The sequence below is a fragment of the Gekko japonicus genome, unplaced genomic scaffold (genome assembly GCF_001447785.1).
Source record: "Gekko japonicus isolate JY-2015 unplaced genomic scaffold, Gekko_japonicus_V1.1 scaffold58, whole genome shotgun sequence".
Taxonomy (NCBI): Eukaryota; Metazoa; Chordata; class Lepidosauria; order Squamata; family Gekkonidae; genus Gekko; species Gekko japonicus.
Window position 1 is genome coordinate 2196672 of NW_015162475.1, and position 22827 is coordinate 2219498.

Here is a 22827-nt window from a genome sequence, read left to right on the forward strand (position 1 = left end):
AAAAGTTTCTCCTTCTCTGTCCTCTTCCCCCGCCATCTTTTATCGATTGTTTACTTTCGCTGCAGTTTCTAAAGTCTCTGAATGTGCACTCAACCGCTTATACACGCCTTGGTAAGTTTTCCTCAACAGATTCCAATGCTTTCGCTTCCGCTCCCCCCATTTTTTCGCTTAAAAGTTCGTGCGCTTGGGAGGAGCCCCTCTCCCCGCTCATTTCACTTCTTGGTCCGTGGGGTGGGGAGCTTTATTTTTAAATTATCATAGACGCTTTACTCTGACTCACGTTCATATTGGTCTTCCGACCTCGTTTATTCTCTGATTCGATTGCTTGATCCCCAGCGCTTGTCCCAGTCAGCGTCACTAGATTCCATACGGACACTCGCAGGAGGGACCATCGGGACGGAGAGGCGCCTCAATTCCCCAGCATCGCGCTGGCGAAAAGGCAACCTCTCATAAGCCCCATGGCTAGAAGCCCTTCGCCGGGCCTCATGGGGGGCAACAAGCCTGCGTACCCCCTTCTTCCTGCTTGTGCGCAGCTCGCATCCCTGGGAGGTCTGGGAGATGTGACTGCTCAGCGTGCTGCCATCCACCGGAAGTTGACTCCGAGTAACCTGAGGAGGATCCCCTCCTCCTCTCATTTCCCCCGCAACCGCATTGGCTGTGTGGAGTGCAGGGAACTACGGTGAAAGTGGCGGGCTCCTGTTCAGTTCCTTATTTCTTTCTTCCTGGCTGACTTCATGCTTCCACGGTGACTTTGCCTCGGTCACACCCCCACCCACTGCCCTGCAGGGGGGCTTTCTGCTGCAACACTTCTCAAATTTGGAAGTGGCAGCCCACCCGGGGAATCAAACCAAAGGAGGAGAGGTGGGTGAGCAGACGGGATGGAGATGGCTGCCTTGCTGCCGCTGGTGGCTTGTGTGTGCCCTGCGTTGGTGCAACCATGCTGGACTGAGAAGGCGGGAGCTGAAGGAAAAACCCGGGAGGGGAAGCTGAGGGAGTGCTGTGTTTCTCTCTCCCTTGGCGGCCAGCTTCCTCAGCAATGAGGGCACAGGCGCATGCAAGCAAGTGAGGTCTGCAATCTTTCACTGGAGGGAGAAGGGGAGAAATCTCTGTCGTTGCAGGTTCAGCCACAGGACCCACAGCCCCCTGGCCGCACCTCACCTGCCAGCCTGTTCGCCTGGCTTCCTTGCACCGCTTCCTGCCGTGGCTTAGGGATGTGCATTCGGTTCGTCTGAGCTGAATGCACCCTCAAAAATGGTCCATTCGGGCCCCTTTTGGGCTGCTGTGGGCCAATTCAGATTCTCTGATCTGAATCGGCCCCAGTATATCCTATGGGCCATTGAAGTCAATGGCCAAAACATAGGGTATATTCTGGGGGGTGGAGGGGAGGTGGTTTGAGGGAGAGGCTCCATACTTACAGGGTAGCTGCTGGAGCCTCCCCCCAAGATACCCACCAGGTTTCAAGAACATTGGACCAGGGGGTCCAATTCTATGGCCCCCCAAACAGGTTGCCCCTATCCCCTCCATTGTTCTCTATGGTGGGAAAAAACGTTACTGAATATTTCCCAAATCTGAATACCATACCAGTTCTGGGATTCTATAATATTGGGAAATAGATATTTTTCAAGTTTCATATATCCAAATCTGAAAAATACCTGGGGGGGTGGTGGTTTTGTTTTGCACACCTTTAATGCTAAGTCTGGAGGGAGACTTACTGTAACAAGAGATTCCCCATGTAGTAGAAAGGAACTATAAGAGCCAACCCATCATGGTCATTAAAAAGAATATTTTTGGGGGGGGAAACAGCCTTCCTGTTCACATTGTACCTGTTGTATGATGACATGGTATCTCTTTCTTTGGCAAAAAGACTTCTACTGTTGCCCCCCCCCCTTTGGTGAGGGTAGCTTTTAAAATGTTCCCCCCCCCTGCATGTAGTAGACAGAAGTCGTAGGAAGTGTCACTTTGAAGATCTTAGTTGCCTGGGTAAGGGAGTTTTATGCCCCAGGCCCAAGTGCATTGTCCCATTTGTGGCTGTCCTCTCCCCCTCACCCCAACAGTGGCTCTGAAGATGTAGGTTCTGCTCTGTGGGATTACGGAATTGTTGTACTTATAGATCAGTAGTCTTTGCTGTTAAGCTGTAGTGAAATTTTGGATGTATACTTTGACATGATGCCTCGTGGCAGGTTTTTCTACATGGTTGATGAGTTTGCTGATCATTTTTACCAAGGCTTTTCTGCATGCTCTTCAAAATAATCTGAGATGTTTTCTGACATTGTAGAGTTAGTTCAAAATGAATTTATTCAATAGGGTTTTCTAGATTCCTACTACTGAAAGTGAATTGTCGTTCAATTATAGTTCTGTTCATTGAGTAATAAAGGGAGCTGCTTTCATATCATAGACTTACATTTAAATGTAGTTTAATTAAAGTGCATTCATTTAAATCTTTTTCCTTCATGTCATGGTACAGCCTTTTTAAAAAAACATTTCTGTCTTGCTTCTCTACTGAAGGATCTGAGGCAAGTTACAACTTTAAAAAAATTACAAATTAAAAACAAACTATAACATTGATGTTTAACTTTATACTGAAACTAATTGTCTAATGTTTTGAAAACTCTCTTAAATAATTTAGCCTATCAGAAGGGCTGAAAAGCCATCAAAGTAGTGACTTTCCTCATATCCTCAGGAAGACCATGACATTTTCTGCATATATCCCCTTGTGATACAAGATGCAGGCAACCCACCACCAAAAAACCCCTTCATCTGTGACTTCCAGAGGCATATTTCTGTGCTCCACATCCTGTGATCAGAGTCATGAATGTGTGTCAGTGTGTGGAGGTAAAATAAATGCATTCAGCATTTAATAGAGGGATAGGCTAAACCATGCAGTATTGTATGTTTCCCAGCTTTTCCCCTGGGAGAGAAGAGTGGTGGTTGAATTCTGTCTTTAAGAAGGTATTGTGTTAAAATAAAATCATCACATGGTATTTCTTGTGATGCCACTGCGCCTGGATGATTATAACTTTCTAAATTTCTACTCAACAGAGCCACAGTTATAGTGATTCTCATGGTGGGAAGAAGTCTTCCAGCTCACATAAAAATCTTTTGGTTAGTGGTCTTTATCAACGTTCATGAGTGGCTTCTCTATGCATTATATTTCCTATGTATGCTTGGTATATTGTTTATAAAAGCTCCATCTTAAGTCTTGCTGACTGGGCAGACTCATTGCCTACATTGTGATGGTAACTAAGCTGGTAGAGTCAAAGCTATGAACAATGATTAACAACAGGGATGGTAAACTTTGGTGAAGGGTGTGAAGAAATGCATTTTTTCTTTGGAGGTTTGAAATGTGTACAACCTTCACTCTGGACATAGAAAACAGGAGGGGGGAGGTCAGTCAATGGCTTTCCAGGCTCACCTCAGCTAACTCTTAAGTAATGCTAATAGATCTAGCAGGAGATATAATGGGTGGGTCAAGTTCTTCCCCCTTCTCCAAGCAGGGAACAGAAATTTGGAGGACTTTAGACAAGAGAGGCTCCAGGAATAATTGCCAGGAAGAAGCTGCAGGAAATGCTTTTCTAACCTGTCCTGACCTGGTCAGTGGGTGGGGAAGAGAGAGGTGATACAACTCAGGGGAGCAAGAAGGAAGGTCTCTTTGGTTGGTGTAGAGTCCATAAGCGCAGACAGAATTCTTAACTAATGAGCTAATTTTGACCATTTGCTGCCCCAGAGAGCTACAGAATGCTTCAAGTTAATTGAACTCTGTAGTGATCTGTAACTTCCGAAGCTTTAGGAGCCTGTCCTATTTTAACATCTGATAGGGCATGTATAAAGAGAGGGATAGAGGATTTGCATTTTACCCATTTTTGGGGAACCCCTTGCTCAATCTGGTGCTGTGCTAAAAGTATGCTTCTGAACGTTTTCTTTTTAATAAACACTTTATAATTTAAGAGGCTGGCAGTGTTTCTCTGTACCACATGGACCTCCACCATCTCGGACATTCTATTTTAAAAGGGGTGCTAGGGAAAAGGCATGTAGTTGTCAAGTGGCTATTCCTCCAAGGGCACACAAGGCAGTAAACTGTCCCCATGGTGACCAGGTGTTGGGCAGCGGGAGACACAGAGGCAAGGCCTCAGATCTTGGAAGGGAAGCTGGGAGTCCTAACCCTCCAAGCGGACAATTCCTTACAAAGGTCAGGTGGTGGTGGCGGGTTACCGGAGAGAGAGTAAAGCCTCTCCAGGTGTTGGCAAAACCATGGGGTGTAGGGTGGACCAGTGCCTGCAGGCCAGAGCAGGCCTATTCCACCACAAAGACCGTTAGAACTGTTTAGTTTTTCTGTCTTCTTGATTACACTGGGTTTCTTTATGTGGTTTTGTGCTGTCTCTTTTTTGAGACTTTTCAGAGGCTTTTTCAGTAGTTTACCTTAATATAAACACCATGAAAAACTAGAAATAAAATTCTTGTTTTCATTTATTTTCAATGAGCATAAGAATGCAGTTCATTAAGCCCCCTCAGTACTGAATGCTTGAAATTTTGTTGAGGAACAGCCTATATAAGGTCAGAAGCTTGAACCAAAGTAAACATCTGAAACTATTTCAGTGAATTATTGCAACACAAATGAAAGATGTTGAAATACAGAAAACATTTCAGAACAGTTCAATCTGGATTTTTAGGATAACAGTTTTTATGGACTGTAACTGGTTACTAGTGGTAAATTCTGTTAGAGCTGACTTAAATAACTGAGTTTTTAAAGAAACACAATAAGTTAGTCTGGTTACAATTTAACTTCCATTTAGAAAAAAAAAATGGCAGTTAATTTCACATTTTTAACACGTGATTAAATTTTTTATTTAAATATAATTAAATATGTTTTAAAATACTCTGCAGTTAGACACACATAGTCAGACACACATAGTAGATGATACCTGTAGGTCAGTAGAAAACATTAGTAAGGGCAACTGCCCTTTGTAAGTGTATACAGTACGAGGATCATCTTGTAATATATTGGTATGCTTTACATTAGGACTTATTCTCTGGACTAAATTTAATGCTACTTCACTGTTTTAGAACATCGTAAACTGTTGCATACATGCTGCATATTGGAGCAAAATGCAATATGTGTTTCAGTGTATATATTAATTTTTTTTTTGACAGAGTGGATTTTACCATGACCAAAGAAATTACAGCAGCCTTAGACATAGCAAACCACTTTCTACCTATCACCCTCGGGTTTGTCTGATTTTATTTTGTTCAGAGAGTGAAATCCTTTGAGACGAGCCTTTTCTTAATTAAGACTTTGAGCATGACCGCTAACATAACCATAGCAAAAAGCATTTGTGTGACTGTTTGGGGACTTAAATAAGATTGCAAAATGGCTACTGCTTCCTTTTGTTCTGTATATACTACTATTTGTGAAGTAAGTTAGGGTTGGAAGCAGTGTTCCCTCTAAGCTGAGTTAGTGTGAGCTAGCTCATGGTTTTTTAACCTCCGGCTCACACATTTTTGTCTTAGCTCAGGAAGGATGGCTCCAGAGCAAACTAATTTACGCAGGGGCCAAATTGCTCACTCACAGCTTTAATGCTAGTAGCTCACAATGTAGAATTTTTGCTCACAAGACTCCACAGCTTAGAGGGAGCATTGGTTGGAAGTATATCTAGGTTATGAGTTGAGACCTGCACCTACTATTTTATAACATTGCCTGACTGAAGTTTCCTGTGTGTTGCAATGATACAGTTGGCAAACTTCTGCATTGCTCTTCACTGTTGAAAGTTCATTTAATCAAAGGGCTCTTTGGAGTGTTCTTCCAAGTATTCCACAATTCTGAAAGTAGGCTTTGAGGAGGAGCTGCAGTGAAAAGGTGGTAGGAGCAAAAAAGCCACACTGTGTGCACCTACAAAATTCCTTCAGATTCTGGTACTTGAAATTAGAACATGCTTTTCATGTATGCCTATCTGCAAAGTCAGTGTTCTTTATATGATTCACAAGACTGGGAGGGATAATAAGATTTCTGAGGTGTGATTAGTATTGTAAAGATCTTGGGTTTAGATGGCATACTCATTTTGCAGAAGATCTACCATCATTAATCATTTCTGAGATCAGTAAATCCTTTTCAGCTGACTGAAGGAATTTTAGTTTGATATCTTTTTCCAGTTTGAGTCATTCCTTTGCATGTTTTTATTTTACCACTCTTGTCATAATACTAACACTTGTTTTGTAAGCATACTTCATTCGTACAATGTCAAAAGTAATACAATATCTTATTATTGTCACAGTCATCTTCCCTCTACAGCGATCCTTTGGCAACATCTAAGAGTTACAGGGTTAGTACAACATGATGTAATAGTCTACATTTAGATTTAGTAAAGTCTGTGAAGTGTAAACAAAACCCACCTTTCTTCTGTAGGTATCTCCAGATGTAAATGCCGGTTTGATAAGAAGTGCCAGTTTGGTTTGTATACAGATCTGCATGGTTGTATTAAACTTGCTGCCTTAAGGATATTTGGGCTTGATAGTCAACATTTATGTAAACTGCAGGCTGTTTGTCATATTTGGTGTTACCACTGTTCTGTAAAAGTTGAATCATGTCAGACAGCTTGCCTTTATGTCAAATGGGAAATGCATATGGTGGAACTTCTGTGCTTCAGTCTTTGCTAATTTTATATGTGCATGGTACTAAAGCTACATTTCTGCTTTTGCTGGGTTATGGGTGGGAGTTTCGGGTGCTGAGATATGTCCTGTTGAACCACTCCTCCCAGCCATAGCCTATAAGTATACATCAAGGCCACATCAAATTTGCAAGCCGAGCTATACCATTTTCACAAGTAACCTATATGGACTGTCTTGCATCCGCTTTAATGCTTGTGGGACCTGTCAAATAGTTAGGACTCATGTAATACTCCTTAGATTGTGGCTGTCCGTCTTTGTTGTGTTTCTGCTGCTTTAAAAATGACACAAGGGCAACCTCATAAAGGCACAGTGAATACTGATTTCACAAAGGGGAAAATAAAGAATTATACGCACAAAGCATATATTGTAATTTTCCCCTGGTTTGTCTTCCTTGGTTCACTGTTGAACTTTGTAGTGCTAGTGATGCCACCTTCTGTGGCAGCAGTTGACTGAATTGTTGTCATCTGGAATGTATCTACCTGCAGACAGTGATAGAAAGTCTGAATCAGACTTCTTTTATGATTTGAAACAAAGGCTCAGCCACACTGATGAAAAGCCCCTCACACAACCCTCTTCAGAGGAAGAGCTCTTGGCAAGGACAGGAGACTGAAATATGTAAAGCTCAGTAGGAAGAAGTTCCAGGAAGTATGAAAGCTGAGGTGGGGTGACTGGAGGAAGGAGGCAGTAGATATAGTAGTGAAAGGCAACCCTAAGGAAAAACAAGGAACAGGAGTTGGATGGTATTGCCAACCCCCAATATCCCTCTCTCCTGCCCTGCTGGTTCTTTTCCTGGCCAGGCAGCCTGACTGATGGAGGGTTAGCTTTTAGTTGCTAGATGCTCTTAGAGTTGATAAAAGTTGAAAAAGGGGAAGGCCAATTCAGGAATGGCTACTACAGTGGTGAGACAAAAATCTAGCACACTGAGATCTAGTTTGATTGTCTTTTGGGAAACAAAGCTTCCGAAGAAAATCGTGACTCTTTCATCAAAACCTGGAAGATTAGACCTTAGTAAAAGGCTCCACAGGCTCAAGCTGTACTACTTTCTACTTTACCAGAAGCAGTTAATTAATTAATTAATTAAAGATAGGGTGTTAACAAGGTTTTAGGATATCATATTTTTGTTATCTATTGCCTGTAAAAAAAGAATGCCCCTTCCCATGTTGAAACTAGTAGGAAAGAAATATACAAGGAAAATTCACAAACTAGATGCAGTTATTCCACACCTTTAACAGCGCTGCTTTCTTTAAGTGTGGCAGGAGCTTTATACAGTGGTTCTGCTGCTTAACAGTCTTGTATATATGGTCAACAAAGACCTTGTTAATGCATGAGAGCTTTCGTTTGTATGTGTACAAATCACAGAACCTCTAAGTTCAGGGAGTCAAACATAAGACCCGGGGAGTGGAACCAGCCTATCCAGGGCTCGTATCCAGCCCACAAGCAACTGGTGCAAGGAAAGGAACAGGAGGCTGCTGGGGGGGGAGTGGGTAGAGCCAGTCCAATTGTGACTTCAGCATGGCAGAACAACCTTGTATGCAGCAGTCAAGCAGAACTCATTCACTTCAGTAGCAACCTCACTGGTAAGTTGGGAGCCACCGCAGCCTCATTCATGCTGGCTCAGGGTTCCAAAGTCAGGTCGCACACCTCTCCACTCGGTCTGCAGCTCCAGGGATGCTGTCCTGGATGGCCACAGGGATCAATGTTTGCACGTGGCGGGATGCAGACAATCCTCTGCTGGGGCCAGCTGGTGGCCAGTGCTGTCGCTGTATTCGGAAGCTGCAGCTAGTGCAAAATGCTGCGGCCAGGCTTCTGATGGGCCTTCCCCATGCAGGAGCACATCCAGCCTGTCCTGAAGGCATTGTACTAGCTGCCGATAGCATACCGAATTCACTTCAAGGTGCTGGTTCTTACCCTTAAAGCCCTTTATGGCCAGGGTCCGACATACTTGAGGGACCGCCTTTCCCTATATATACCCCAGAGAGCACAAAACTGACTGGCCCTCCTGGGCCCCAAGGATGCCAGGCTGGCTGCAACCAGGGCCAGGGCTTTTTTGGTGGTGACTCCATACTGGTGGAATGAGCTCCTGGAAGAGATCAGGCCTTCAATTAGGAGCCACCACCATTGTCAACAACTGGAATTTATAGAGCCCTGGCCCTTGGTTTGCTATTGACAGCCTGTGCCTGCTGATTATATCTGGGAAGATCAGCGAGCTGACCATCTAGATAATCTATTGAATGCACTCATATGGTAACACCACCACTATGAAACAACACTACTAGCACTTTATGATACTGCAGTGTTTTAGAATGAATTGTTTTTAGATGTTTTTATGGTAATTGTTATTTATGTATTTACTTTTATGTAAGCTGCCCTGAGCCTGCTTTGGCGGGGAGGGCGGGGTATAAATTGGGAAAATAAATAAATAAAATATTTGCAGCCCCCATGTGGCTGCTGTGGTTTGACCCATAGGGGGGCATTCTTTGGCAATTTCTTCCACACAACAGGGGTCTAGTCCTGCTACTGAGCATGCAACTCAGTGGCTGGGCCTTCCTCCCCATGGACCACCTAGTGGCCTAAAGCCATAGGTGGCTGCCGCCTTGTGAAAGGGGCATTGCCGACGATCTCTGTTTATACTAGTTGCTATGTAGCCTGGGGTCCCTGCCACATGCACGGCCTTGTGCACACGGTGCCTGCTCCCCCATCAGATGATCTGGGAGCCTTCAGCCTGGGGCACCCTATATATATATAGGGTGGTGCGGCTTGCCAACAATCTCTGGCTTGACCTCGCAGCATCGTTCTGCCATGGATCACTTGGTGGCCTTGATCAGAGGTGGCCACTGCCACATAGGTGTCTCCAGGTTACTGGGCTTCACTTGGCCTGGGTCTCACCATGCATGTGGCCTCGGACCTGGTTGCTTCCCACTTCTGCTGGAGGGGGGGGGGTTAGTTCAACGTGTCTTCCCCGTCCCCTCCCATGGTGGTTCACGGGGAGGGAGGAGCTCACAACACCCAGCTGCTTCATGTTTTTACCCTGGGGCTGAGGCTCACAGCATTGACGGTGGGAGCAGGCTGAGGAATGGATTTGCCCCCCTCTGGGCAGCGCAGGAGCATCTGCCCAGCTCTGCACCACTGGCTCTCCAGTCTGCCCATGCAGATTTTCCTCTGCACACCTTACTCCAGCCTATGGGGCCTTTCAGTGAGGACACACCAACTCAGAGCTTACCAGCTGCTGTCCTTTATAAAGTTTATATGTCTGGTACCTGGCATGACACAATACCCAACAAAATCACATTTATGTCAGATCCGGCCCTCATAACAAATGAGTTTGACTCCTCTGCTGTAAGCAAAAGCTGCTTGTATTTTGTGCAGTACCTTGAGATTTTCAGCAAAAGGGATGGAAAGGAATCGTAGGGGTCCGTCAAGTGTAAATTTGTGCTTTAAAATAATTGATTAGATTAGGTTCATTGTGTCTCTGAAAACTAAATTGCAAGAAAAAATATCAGTATATATTTCACTTTCAACTTGGTTGTGTGTGAGTAATATATAAATAAAACAAAAAAGTGTGAATGTTTTTATACTGTCAGATTTTGATATGGCAAGATTTTTGAAGACACGGATGACAGACTAACCACATGAACAAAGTTTGAGTTCAGTGGCACCTTTAAGACCAACAAAGTTTTATTGAAGGTATGAGCTTTCGTGTGTACACACACTTCCTCGGATACATTGAAATGGAAGGTAATAGTACATTGATATATGGAGAGCGTGAATGGCAAATTAGCATACAGCATAATGAGGATGTTTTAACCGATGGCAAAAACTACCATTACAACAAGTTAAGTTTGTTTGGATTTAATTATGGAAAGCACAGTAAATATGTCAAAATAGGAGATTGATTGTGTAAAAGTATCCTTTTAACTTTTTTTATGCTCCATTTGTCTCCTCTCAAGCATGGAGGTAAATAACAGTGGCCTTTTCTTTGAGGTGAGGTGAATGGTTGAGCAGTATAAAGGTGCCACTGAACTCAAACTTTGTTCTGCTGCTTCAGACCAATATGGCTGCCCACTAGACTAACCACGTATTCACTTTTGTAGGCTTACAGTTTTGAGTTCTCACTTGGCAAAAATACAGTTTTTTAGACATATATCCTTGCATTTTGAAAAAGATGCTGTTGAATTACATAGTAGGACAATGCTCAAAGAACACACAGATACAACCTTTATTCTCCAAAAGTGTACCAAGTGTTTTCTTTGTTCTCCAGGCATCATTGTGTGGTGATGGATTGCATAATTCATATGGCCATTATACTGTAAGTTCATAGGGTTTTCTTTTGGGGTTTACAAAATATTTTTTGAAAATAGTAGCTGAAAAATCAAACACTTCCCTTTCCCTTCCTTTGCAATTTTGGTTTTAGCCTTCTGAATACAGTTATTCTTCCAGAGCAAGTTCAGCACGAAGTAGTCCAGTGGTGAGAGGCTTCTGTTTGTTTGCATGTCTTGAAGTTTTCCTTGTGACTAACATTCTCCTGTTTTATTCATTTGCATTAATCCTGCTACTGACGAATATATGGGTTGTAGATCTCTGAGAAATACAGGTAATTAAACTTTAGCAAAAAATATAAATTGCTGTCCGTTGTTCTGGAGATTTGTGAACATTTTACTTTCACAAAAAGCTCTTTTTGGATGTTACTGTATAGGTACTGTAATCAGATTTAAAAAGTAATAGACATAAAATCTCTAGCGAAATTATCATGGGAATTAGAAAAATACAGTGTATAAATAAGTATCAAACATATCATCACCATTGTTTAGCTGTGTTGTACTGGTCCTTGGGTCAGTTTACTAAGGTAGAAACGGGCATGCAAATTTCCTCCTTCAGCAACAGACTGTCTTGTTTTGTTTTCTATACAAACTGTATCAGGAGCTGGTGTTGTGCTAGCATTCTGGGTTACTGTTTCTTGCAGGCTCAAGGAGCCATAATCTGTTGTGTTTCCCTCCGAGCTGTACACTTGGTACATGATACTTCCCTGCATGCATATATTGTCCATGCATGAAAAGACCACCATAAAGTGTAGCTTTTCACTCATTTTCCCTCAATGGACAGTTATGGGGGAATGGAAAGTTTCTGTGTGCCTCCCTTACTCCTGTTTACCCCCCTGAATTCACTTTTTAACCAACTGGAGTAGGATAGGGGAAACACACACAATCCTGCCGTTTCCTTCTAAAAGAGCAGCATGCTTCGTTGTGCTCTATGGTGGCATGTCCACTTGGTTATGCTATTTGACATCTTACTCTTATGTACAAGTAAACCACCAGGAATTCCTTCCAGACTGTTCTGCAGGCCCTCTGAAGTGCTGGATTGTGCTTGACTTCCAGCAATCACAAGTCTTAACTGCAGTGTTTTGTATGTTATATTAGAAAGGCAAAGTTAGTTTTCCTTTGAAAGTGAACATCTAAATTAGCTTAAACCACATACTGCCTTAACTCCTAAGACGAAACAGAATGGACCACCCTTGGAGACACTATAGCAGTCAAGGCAAAACTTCCGGATAATTTCTATACTGTAGGTTAGTGCTCATTGATAGGGATCCTACACGGGCTGTATTATATCTCTGTGTGCATTATAGAGAGAGACACTGCTTCCCCAGTCTTGTCCTATAAAGTTGTTTCTGTGCATACATTCTACCCATTGTGGTCAGGAACATTTTGTTAAGCAGTAGTGTACCCTCAGAGTGTCATGAAGATAGCATTTCTCAGCACATTGAGTTGGTTTTATATAGCTTAATAATATGCACCTGAGTCGCTAATATTATACACAAATCATTAACCTTGATCCAATCAAATGCTTATCTAATTGAAACTTAGTTAATTACCTGTCTTTGAATCTTATAGTTTACAGATGATGAAGCAGGGAGCACTGTATCATCTGATCGTGCCATGCGAGGGCGGAGGGATAGCGTGGTGAGCTGGGTTGCATGATTTGTATCATGTGTTTGCTATGTTCTAATGGTATCAGTTTATAGCACATGGAATACTGTAGTCCTGATTGCAAGATTAATTTAAAAAATGATTGGCACGGCTCACATTGTGTGCACATATAAAGTTTTTTTATTTTATTATTGCGTAAAGTGGAGTTGCATGGCACTTGTGTCTCACAGCTCAGAAATATGTCTGTGTTGGTCTGGCATCCTCTTGTAAAATAATGAAAACTGCTATACTACTAGTAAAAATATGTTTTCAAGGCATGTAGAGGAAATTTATTGCACACAGTGATGATATCAGTGTTAATGAATTACTGTATTTACTCAAATGCAAGACTGGTTTTTCCCCAAGGTATGCCAGCAAAAAAAAAGGAAGGAAGAGGGGGGCATGTTACATTCACTTACAAGTTAAAATTTCATTCAGTGATAATTTAAAAATTCCATGTGACTATTCCCAGGCTTTTGGGGTGGTGTGAACAGGTGCAATGAGGACACCTTCAGCAGGCTTGGTTGGGACTGAGGCTCCATGGCAAAAAGCAGCATCTGCTTCTTGTCTTCATTTGGTTCCCCAAGTTAAACAGCAGTTAACTCCCACTGCACCCCAGGTGGTTCAGAGCACTTCCAGGTACACAGTCCTGTTCCACACATGCTCCCTGCTCCATCTCAATCCCTGGCTACCTGCCAACTTTGCTGCACCTCCATCTTAAGTGCCTGGCCCATTAATTGGCACCACCCTTCCTTCCTGACCCTCCAGCCTTCCAGCTGTTAGTCCCAGTTTGTCCTCAGCCCTAACGGGACTCCTTCCCCTCATACAGCTGTGGCATGTATCAGCCATCTGTTTCCCAGTCATGGGTATCCCTGGCCACACTTTGCCTACACCAGCCCTGGGCTTCACCTTGCATCTGCCTTGTCTTGCTATTGAGGCCTGGCCTCTTAGCCCCTCTGGCTCCAATACCCCCAGGTTGCCACAATTACATTTTTATGAGGGTCATCTGACATTCAGGGTTGTCTTCTTTTCATAGAAACACAGTAAATTTGTGTAAGTAATTTAGAATTCCCAGATATGTTCAGTAACTAATTCTATTATTCTGCTATTGATGTTTATAATTACTGTTAACATAATGTTATGGTAGTGTTTCAGTAAGTCTGGTAACTGGGAGAACATTTTGCTTGCTCTTTGTGGTCATATAAGAAATGGTTGGAAAAATATTGTGGAAGTGCATGTTGCCACAGCATGAGCTATCTTGTTCCATTCAAGCATTTGAGGTTCTTTAGGTAGAAACTTGAAGACAGCTGGCTGTTGTGCTGCTGAAGGCATCACATAACTGATTCCTTATCTAGAAAAGTAAGGTGGCAGAAATTAAGTGAGGTAACAGTGATGTTGTAGGTTGGTTGTATGTATAAATGCAGAGGTTTAGATGCCAAAAGGGAGAGCAGCCCTACCATGTGTGTTAATCCCCAACTCCAACACCAAGAGCCCAAAGAAGATTAGTATACTGTTCTCATTGTATCCTTAACTCTGTTCAGTCACATGGCAGTGCTATCAACATCTTTTATTCACTTGTTTTCCGGCTCACATTGCATGAGAAGGTTGGTGATGGCAGTTATGCTTTTTCTCAGTATGGCAAATAAAAGAAAAGTCCAGTGGCACACTAAAGACTAACAACATTTATCTCTTTATGAGCTGCTGTGAATCAGCCCACTTCTTCAGATAGATATGTGAAGGGAAAATCGTACTGCAAAATCTTGGGGGGGAAGGGAGGCAGATGAATGGGGAATTTTATGCAGAAGATTGGAGGTGGGAGCCAAGATGTCCCTGTACAATTTTCTGTTCATGTATCTATCTGATGAACTGGGCTCTGACTCTCTAAAAGGCATATTGAAATCTATGTTGCTGGTCTTTAATGCCACTGAACTTTTGTTTTATTTGCTATAACAGAATAATGCAGTTACCTGTTTGTACCTCAGTATGGAACCCCCAGGCTTCACAAATACAGTTTGAAACCTACTGGCATAAAGAACAAGCTCTCCCTACTGAATAGTAAACCTCATTCATCAAAGGAAAGCTTTCTCTAAACTAATTTGAGTAGAGAAATAAGAATAACGTGGCTCAATTTCTTGTTGAATGACTATAAAGTCAGTGTGTACGTATTTGTGGTCTTTTTTGTTTTTTGTCTTTTTTCCTTTGCCACTTTTGTTCTACTCTGTGGTTATTGTCAAAGGTGTGCTTGTGATTTTTCAGTTTTCTGCAATGTAGCAATAATTTTCATTTCAGATGTGTCTGGTAGAAATATTCTGATTTTTAATTGAAATGTTTTATTCAATCCATTTCCCCCCCTCCGTCTGTTGTCTTTGTCATTGAAGTCAACTGACTTTTCAGATCATAGTGAAACTGCAGCTGATTATTTTAGCCGTTCAAATCGTAGGGGAAGCATTGTTTCTGACTTGGATGATGTCAGCATTCCAGACTTGAACATTGTGAGTGTGATTAGCATTGTGCTGATGTCACTGCTGTTTTACTAATGATTATCTTTTTTTTTCCCCCTTTGGGGAGTGGTGCCATCATTGTACTAACATTTGGCTTTAGCAGCAAACATAATTTGGTAATATATATTTTTTGCTAGCAGTGCCGTTGCGGGACTTATTTAAAATACAGTCTCCAACTTATATGCAGTGTTCTCTCTCAGCTGTGTGCATGAGTGGCTGCTCATTAACACAGAAAGCCCCGCTCAGCAGCAGTCTGGAGCTGTGCAGGGTCTTGCACTGTCCAGTGCCCATTTTAAGATAACAGATGTTCTATTCTGCTCAGGAGGGCAACTGCTCTGCTGGGGGGGGGAGATTAGAGGAACATTGCTTATATGGCTGAGTTCTTTCAAACTAAATGTAGGGGAAGGTAGGGAATTGCTTCTGTTAATTTGATAGTATTGTGCATAAAATCCTGCAGATACATATTTGAGTAAATATGCATAGGATTAAGATATAAGCATTCTATGGAACCTTAAAAAAGAATGGACAGCTTATAGTCACACCTTGTTTCTGAAACAGATGCAGAATAAATGAATATAGAAGGTGGACAGTAATCCTTTAGCATTGTGTAATTTGGGGAAATGGTGTGTTCGAGTTGTGATTGTTTCTGTGAGAATAGGGATTTCACAAGGACACCCGACTGCTGTTTTTTAAAGCTATGAAATGTTGATGACTAGCCGGTTAGTATTTACCACAGAATTATTGGATCATTTTCAGTGATTACTTTTTCTGTGTGAATAAATTTTTCTCAAGGGAAGGCCTTGGCCTCTGTGTTCTGATTGTTAGCCCACCAGGGCAGCTGGTTGGCCACTGTGTGTAACAGGATGCTGGACTAGATGAACCACTTGTCTGATCCAGCAGAGCTGCACTTAAACTTGTATGACAATATATTACCCCCCCAGGGGTTCTGTAAAGAGGTAGGGTTATGCTTATCATAGTGAAATTAAATGTAATCTTGGACATAGGGAAAAATACTTTGTGTGGCAATACAGACATGACACTCTTGAGATTATCATTGTGCACTTCATGGTTTCAAGTCAGCATGGGAAGGACAGTATTGTAGTCCTCAGTCAGACTGGCACAGTCAGTTCATATGTGACTAGAGATGTAAAATTTCCAAAAACCTTGAAGCTGGGGGTGGGGGAGAGACATTTTTTTCCCTTCCCTGGAAAAATGGGAAATTGAAACTACTTTTACTGATTTAACAGCATGAAATGCTTTATTTATGCCTTAGTCACCATATGAAATTGTACTATTTAGCATATGTTTTAGACTTGTAAAATTACAAATATCTTCATTTTCTATAAGACAATTTACAAATAAACCCAGTACTTGCAAACTGCTGCCCCCATGCTACCACAGGACATGTATCTTTAATTTTTGCCCTCTGAGAGGCAGGAAAAAAAGTAAAAGTTGAAGGCCAAAAACAAGTTCTGTAGTAAACAAAAGAAGGTGTATTATTTGGACAACCATAGAGACACAATAGGTAGGACTGCCAGCATTTTTGATACTAAGCTAAACTTTATAAAATTGAAAATACTCAGCTCTTCAATAATGCATTATTAAATAAATCATGTCATATTGTTGCCAAAATTATTCATATTTTAAAAATCTTGAGTATATTGTGTGTGCCTCAATTCCCCAAAATTGAGAAAACCCTCAAACTTTTCATGCTATACATTTTGAATGTGAAAAACGTCACCCTCAGACGCATTTTATTCATTCTAGAAGGGGGGAGGGATCATAGAAGTTTCAGTGTTCCCCCAATTTCCCCCCCCCCCCCCAGTTTTTCTGTAAAAAAATTGAAAAAAGGGCCTGGGAAAAAATTTATTTCCCACCCCCACTCCCCCGTCTTTTCCTCCAAGCCCTTGCATCTCTGTGGTGCAAGATAAAAGGAGCAAGGTCTCTTGCTGTCCACACCTAGTCTCTGAATCATAAGTGTGTCTGGTCCCATTCCTTAAGAAAATGAAGTTGTCAAGAGAAGAGTAATACTGTCTGAGAGGCTCAGATCAAGTTAGCTTAGATGATGCCAAGAGACTTCTTAAAATATTAACTATTCTGAAAACAAATGTGAATGTCTGTAGTTGATGTTATTTCTGAGTATTTTTCTCAATAAAAATTTTAAAAACCCGCAAAGAAAACAAATGTTGTGAATACGACAGTCAAATTCATGCCTTGTAGTGTAAGTACAGATGGTTCATCAGCAATGGCCTGGTGTCTACTCTGCCAAAGCACAGTTCTGAATTGTGACCAGGATCTAAGAAAACCAGTGCTCATTTGTGTGTTGCTGATTTTTTTCATTCCCATCTGGTGACATCCTCTCTTGCCTTCTGGAATGTCATGCAACAGGATCCTCAATCTTAAAGGATGATGTTTTGGGGGAGCATTTATTTATTAAGTTCAATTTTTAAACCACCCTTCCCTATAGGACAGGGCTCAGGGCAGCATACATCAGTGTAAGCCATATACATAATAAAAAGAGTAGCATGGGAGCTGCTTTTGGATGGTGGAGGCCAAAAAGCCCCTGTGCATGCCTTGCCAGCTGTATCCTGGTCTGGATGTGCATAAAGTATGCCAGGCAGCTTGCAGACTCAAGTGCTTAATGTTTTCACTGTAGTTCAGAGAATATTTTTGTTGTTTTACAATAAATGTAAAGCACTATCTCAACCAGATTATTCATTAAGAAGCAGGATAACTCGTCTTCACGAATTGTAATTGCAAATGTTGAAAATGAGCCCAAGAAGCAACTGCCATTTATTTCACTGATGTAATATTTCATGCATTTGGCATATATAATGATGCCTAGTTATAAGCTTGATAAAAGGCTGTCCTAAAGAAGTGTACTATGATTTAAGGTTTTGGCACTGGTTTGTAGGACACCGCAACCCTAGAGTTGGATTCGACTGGCTTTCAAGCAAGGGAACCTTTACCTTTACCCCATATGTATGGGACTGTCTGCTCCTCTGCACTGCTGGATTAAAAGCAAGTCCTATGGTCATATAGGAAGAAATCAAAGAGGAAAATCTTCTGTTTATAATAATGTTGGCATTTTAATGCTGATCTGGATTTGTGGTCTCTTAGATTAAGAAGTATCTCAGTACCCAGATTTGTAATGCAAATAAATGGTTCATATTTTTAATATACAAGCATTTCTTCTTTTTTCAGCAAGAAGACAAGTGTGACAAGCAGTATTCTGACTTCTATGTAAGGGTGAGTTTTTAAACAGACTGGGCACTTTTTGTTACAGGTAATTTTAAAGCTTACTAGATTCTTCAAATGGATGGCAGTATGATTAATGTTGGCATATCTGCAGAAGCATAGAAGGACTTTACTTGACTGTCTGCCAGCAGCACTCCCCAGCCCCTCCTGCACTTAATGCTTCAGTTTCCTCAAGCACATGTAGCAGGAGATCGTGGATCACAAATGTTCAGTATATCTTGATAGTATTTTCTGGGAATATTTGCTTTGCTTAAGTATGATAAAAACATGTTCATTAATTTCCTTGATTTGGTACTCCTTGGAAACCTAAAATATGTGGATAGTGTAAGTTAGTGTGACTATTTTTTGTTGATACTGTTCATTTGTATACAAACTTGAATTTGTAGATCATAGTTTAGATGATAACATGCTATTTCGAAAAACTAATTATAAAGAAGCTCTACATTTTAGTTGCTGCTCCATGTGCCCTGCAAAAAGGGGACTGGATCTGTTGTGCTAACCAGAATGGTTTATTTTGATGGAAGCAGGATGCAGCTGTCTTCTAGTGGAGGAAAGCACCTTTGCTAGCAACACAGATCCATGGGATTCAGCTGAGGGAAAACCCAACCCTGAAAAAGTCACAAAGCATGTAACTGTACTGAACTATTAAGAAATTCAGGAAACCTGTAGCTAGGAAAATATTAAAATTATACATGACATTTTGGTGTAGTGGTTAAGAGCAGCAGACTCTAATCTGGAGAACTGGGTTTGATTCCCCACTCTTCCGCATGAAGCCTGCTGGCTGACCTTGGGTCAATCACGGTCATCTCAGACCTGTTCTCTCAAGAGCAGTTCTCTCAGAGCTCTCTCAACCCCACCTATCTCACAGGCAATGCTCCTTCTAAGCTGTGGAGTCTTGTGAGCAAAAATTCTACTTTGTGAGCTGCTGACATTAAAGCTGTGAGCGAGCAATGTGGCTGCTGCATAAATTGGTTTGCTCTGGAGCCATCCTTCCTGAGCCAAGACAAAAATGCGTGAGCCAGTGTCAGCTATGCTGCCATGGGGGTTGGGGAGTTCATTCTGTGTCTTGTTAATTGCTATTGCATTCCTATCCCTGCTGTTCGGCCTTTGCTGAAATGCTTATCTCTACACATGTGCAGGAGGTTGTATTGTCTGGAAGCCCATGCCATTGGGGGGGGGGGGTGCATACAAATACCCTATATCCTATTTGGCTCTATTGGTTGCTGCCATTCTTAACAGTGCCTGTGTTACTGCATCTATAGCTTTGCAATAAAAGTATAACCGTACTTCATTGTGAGCTGTGGGTTCTGACAGCCAGAGGCTAAAAAATTGTGAGCTGGCTCACACTAACTCAGCTTAGAGGGAACACTGCTCACAGGGTGTCTGTTGTGGGGAGAGGAAGGGAAGGTGATTGTGAGCTGCTCTGAGTGAAGGGCGGGTTATAAATTCAACTCTTCTTCTTCTTCTTAATGAAATATCTAGAGCTAACTACATAGTATATCTAGGCCTACTGCTGGACAAAAACATGGCAACTGTGGCCAGGAAGGCCATTTACCAGCATCAACTGGTTAGCCAGCCTTTCCTGGGCAGAAAAGATCTGGACACAGTGGTGCATGCCCTGGTTATATCTAGATTAGATTGCAGCAGTGCACTCTGCACGGAGCTGCCCTTGAAAAGTGTTCAGAAACTTCAGCTGGTGCAGAATGCTGCAGCCTGGATATTGACTGGAGTGGGTCATGGGGATCATATCACTCCAGTCTTGGCCCATTTGCACTGGCTCCCAATTTTTTCTGGGCACAATTCAAATGAGTGGTTCTGATCTTTAAAGCCTTATATGGTTTGAAACCAACATACCTGAAGGACTGCCTACTTCCCTTATTAACCTTTTCAACCACTAAGGTCATCTTTGGAGGCCCTTCTGAGATAATACTATCTCATCTGACAAAATTTAAGACATGCAGGAACTTTAACATAGTCTGTCTTTTTTCCCAGCCATCATCTCGCAATTCAGCAACTCCTTTGAGTGGAAATTCATCTAGGCGAGGAAGTGGGGATACTGGCAGTTTGGTGGATCCTGATACCTCGTTAAGTGAATTGCGGGTGAGCAAACTTTGGTTGCCTAAAAAGTTTCTTTCTTGTAGTCTTTGAGAAGGCAAAATAGGCTTGAAATACAACTGAGGACCTTTTTGGTGTTCGGAATGACTTGCTTCAGATGTCCATATGATAAATTAGAGGAACACAACCTCAGTTTTGCTAAAAACAACTCCACTATCATGATGTCAACCTCTTAACCCTCGCTTTGACTCTCTCCAGCAAGTGCGTAATTTGTGGTCGTGCATGGGTTGTACTCCTTTATGGGAAATCCTTTCCCCTTCAATCTCCGTTCCTGAGACTTTGGGGTCCCTGCTGCCACCTAGAGTATTCTAGCCCCCACCTCCCCTTAAGTGCCCTGGGTCTCTAGAGGTGGGTGTGAGTGTATGAGATAGTGGGGATGAACCTCCTCCTCTCCCTCTTAGCCAGAGCTGTCCATCTAGCATGACTAGCTCCCTGTATTCCTGAATGAGTGTCTAGGTGCATAAGTAAGTGTTAAGAGAGTTAGTACCCACCAAGCTTCTTTAAAGGTTAAAAAATGCTTTAATAACAAAATGTATAGAATATATATTAATCAGAGCCTTTATTTTCTTTTACAAGGTAAGGACCCCTGTATCACCAGGTCACTGGCGTCCTACCTTTTAGCAACCCAGTTTAAAATTTAAAAAAGCTTTTGTGACTGGAGTGAGCTTCCCCCCCTCCCCTTCTCTGTGTGTGATTAGGCTTAAGGTTGTGGCCAAAACAGCCATATCATTAAAGGAAGGAAAGGAGTCTATATAAGCCAAACAGAGATAAATGGGAATTAATTAGAGCACAGCTAGAGATGCTACAGAGTAAGATTAACAAGATACTTTTTTTAGTGAACTGACCCTTAGTTTGTAACAACATTTCTCCCCTGAGAAATGGGCTCAAGGCAGCAGAAACATAACTGACTGTCCCCAGCCTTGACACAGGCATCAGGCTTTCTTCTTCCTTAGTGCACATTGCCAAACCAAGTTGATCATTTTAACTCTTTGCATCAATCTTGGTAGGATCTTTGTAGACCTAATCAGAATTCTGTGCATTTGGCTGAGTTCTTCCTGCCAAGACCCAGTTGACCAATGATTCCCCAGTTGTGATAAGAAAGTTTTATGATGCCTGAACTGGAATTAAAAACCCTCTGTCTTGCCCTCCAAGTTTTTAGCCATATAGTCAGTTGGAGGTATCCTGAGTCTTCCCATTTTCAAAGGGTCACTCTCTCTGCCTGACTTGAGAGAAAAATTGTCTCTCACCTCATAAACATGATGTGCTAGTTATATTTTCTCCTATTCCTTCACTGCCACTGTGGCTGCTTTTTTTCTCTCTGCGAATTTGGCTGCAAACTACTTGTTTTTCAAATGTCTGAATCGTTCCAAAGTACAATTAATTTTTAGATTTGTAAAGAGAAAAGCAGTATCATATTTTAGTACAATAATTTTAGATCAGTGTTCTAATACTTATCATCCCATAACACAAGTTATAATTTATCTACAGTTGCCTCTAGTTCACCATCATGAGAATAAAATGGCCAATATTTTAATGCCCTGTATAGATCTATGGTACGGCCTCATTTGGAATATGGTACAGTTTTGGTCACCGTATCTCCAAAAGGACATTGCAGAGCTGAAAAAAGTACAGAGGATGGCAACCAAGATGATTAGGCGGTTGGAGCACCTTACCTATAAGGAAATGTGAAAGAGTGTGGGACTTGTCAATTTAGAAAAGAGACAACTAAGGGGGGACATGATAGAGGCTTATAAAATTATGTGATCAATGGCTACTGGCTATGGTAACTGAGGGGAATCACCAGTTTCAGAGGCACCAAGCCTCTAAATCCCAAAGCCAGGAGGCAACATCAGGGGAACGATCTCTATGCTGTTGTTGGCTCTCCAGAGGAACTGGTTGGCTACTGTGTGAGACAGGATGCTGGACTAGATGGACCATTGGTTTGATCTTGCAGGGCTCTTCTTATGCTCTTATCATCAATGTATACATTCTCAGTGTCATACTCAGACCATAATATAGTGGTTTTTGTAGCACAGAATAGTAAAATATTTTATAACTAGGAGTAAGGTCCATTGTGGGAAGAAATACAATGAGATCTAGAAAGAAGCTCCAGGTGAGTGTCCCAGCTGTGGCTGGTAGGGTGGCAGAAGGAAGGGGAAAATAGAGGTAGGCAAGCCATGTTTATTTCCTTCTGCTTAGCTATAAGGCAGGGCTGTCTCAAGTCATTTCGTTGCCCCAAGTGGGTGGTATGGGAGAAGAGTCACATGGTAACAGGTATGGTTCCCTCTACCCCTGACTTATGTTGATTTGGGACTACGCAGTGGCAGCCA

General features: G+C 42.0%; 1 protein-coding gene across 9 annotated transcripts in view; it reads left to right on the forward strand.

Annotated features, from left to right (window-relative positions):
• LRRFIP2 (leucine rich repeat (in FLII) interacting protein 2) overlaps nucleotides 1-22827 on the forward strand; it is a 71661-nt gene that overhangs the window by 28189 nt on the left and 20645 nt on the right. For 7 of the 9 annotated variants that reach the window (XM_015405750.1, XM_015405752.1, XM_015405758.1 and 4 more), the window contains 10 exons: nucleotides 3040-3102; nucleotides 5149-5223; nucleotides 6267-6314; nucleotides 6398-6442; nucleotides 10919-10966; nucleotides 11072-11125; nucleotides 12549-12617; nucleotides 15002-15115; nucleotides 18329-18373; nucleotides 20375-20482. In XM_015405750.1, the coding sequence (XP_015261236.1) occupies nucleotides 3040-3102; nucleotides 5149-5223; nucleotides 6267-6314; nucleotides 6398-6442; nucleotides 10919-10966; nucleotides 11072-11125; nucleotides 12549-12617; nucleotides 15002-15115; nucleotides 18329-18373; nucleotides 20375-20482 (669 nt within the window). The remainder of the gene's footprint in view (nucleotides 1-3039; nucleotides 3103-5148; nucleotides 5224-6266; nucleotides 6315-6397; nucleotides 6443-10918; nucleotides 10967-11071; nucleotides 11126-12548; nucleotides 12618-15001; nucleotides 15116-18328; nucleotides 18374-20374; nucleotides 20483-22827) is intronic. The other 2 variants (XM_015405757.1, XM_015405759.1) reach the window with 2 other exon arrangements.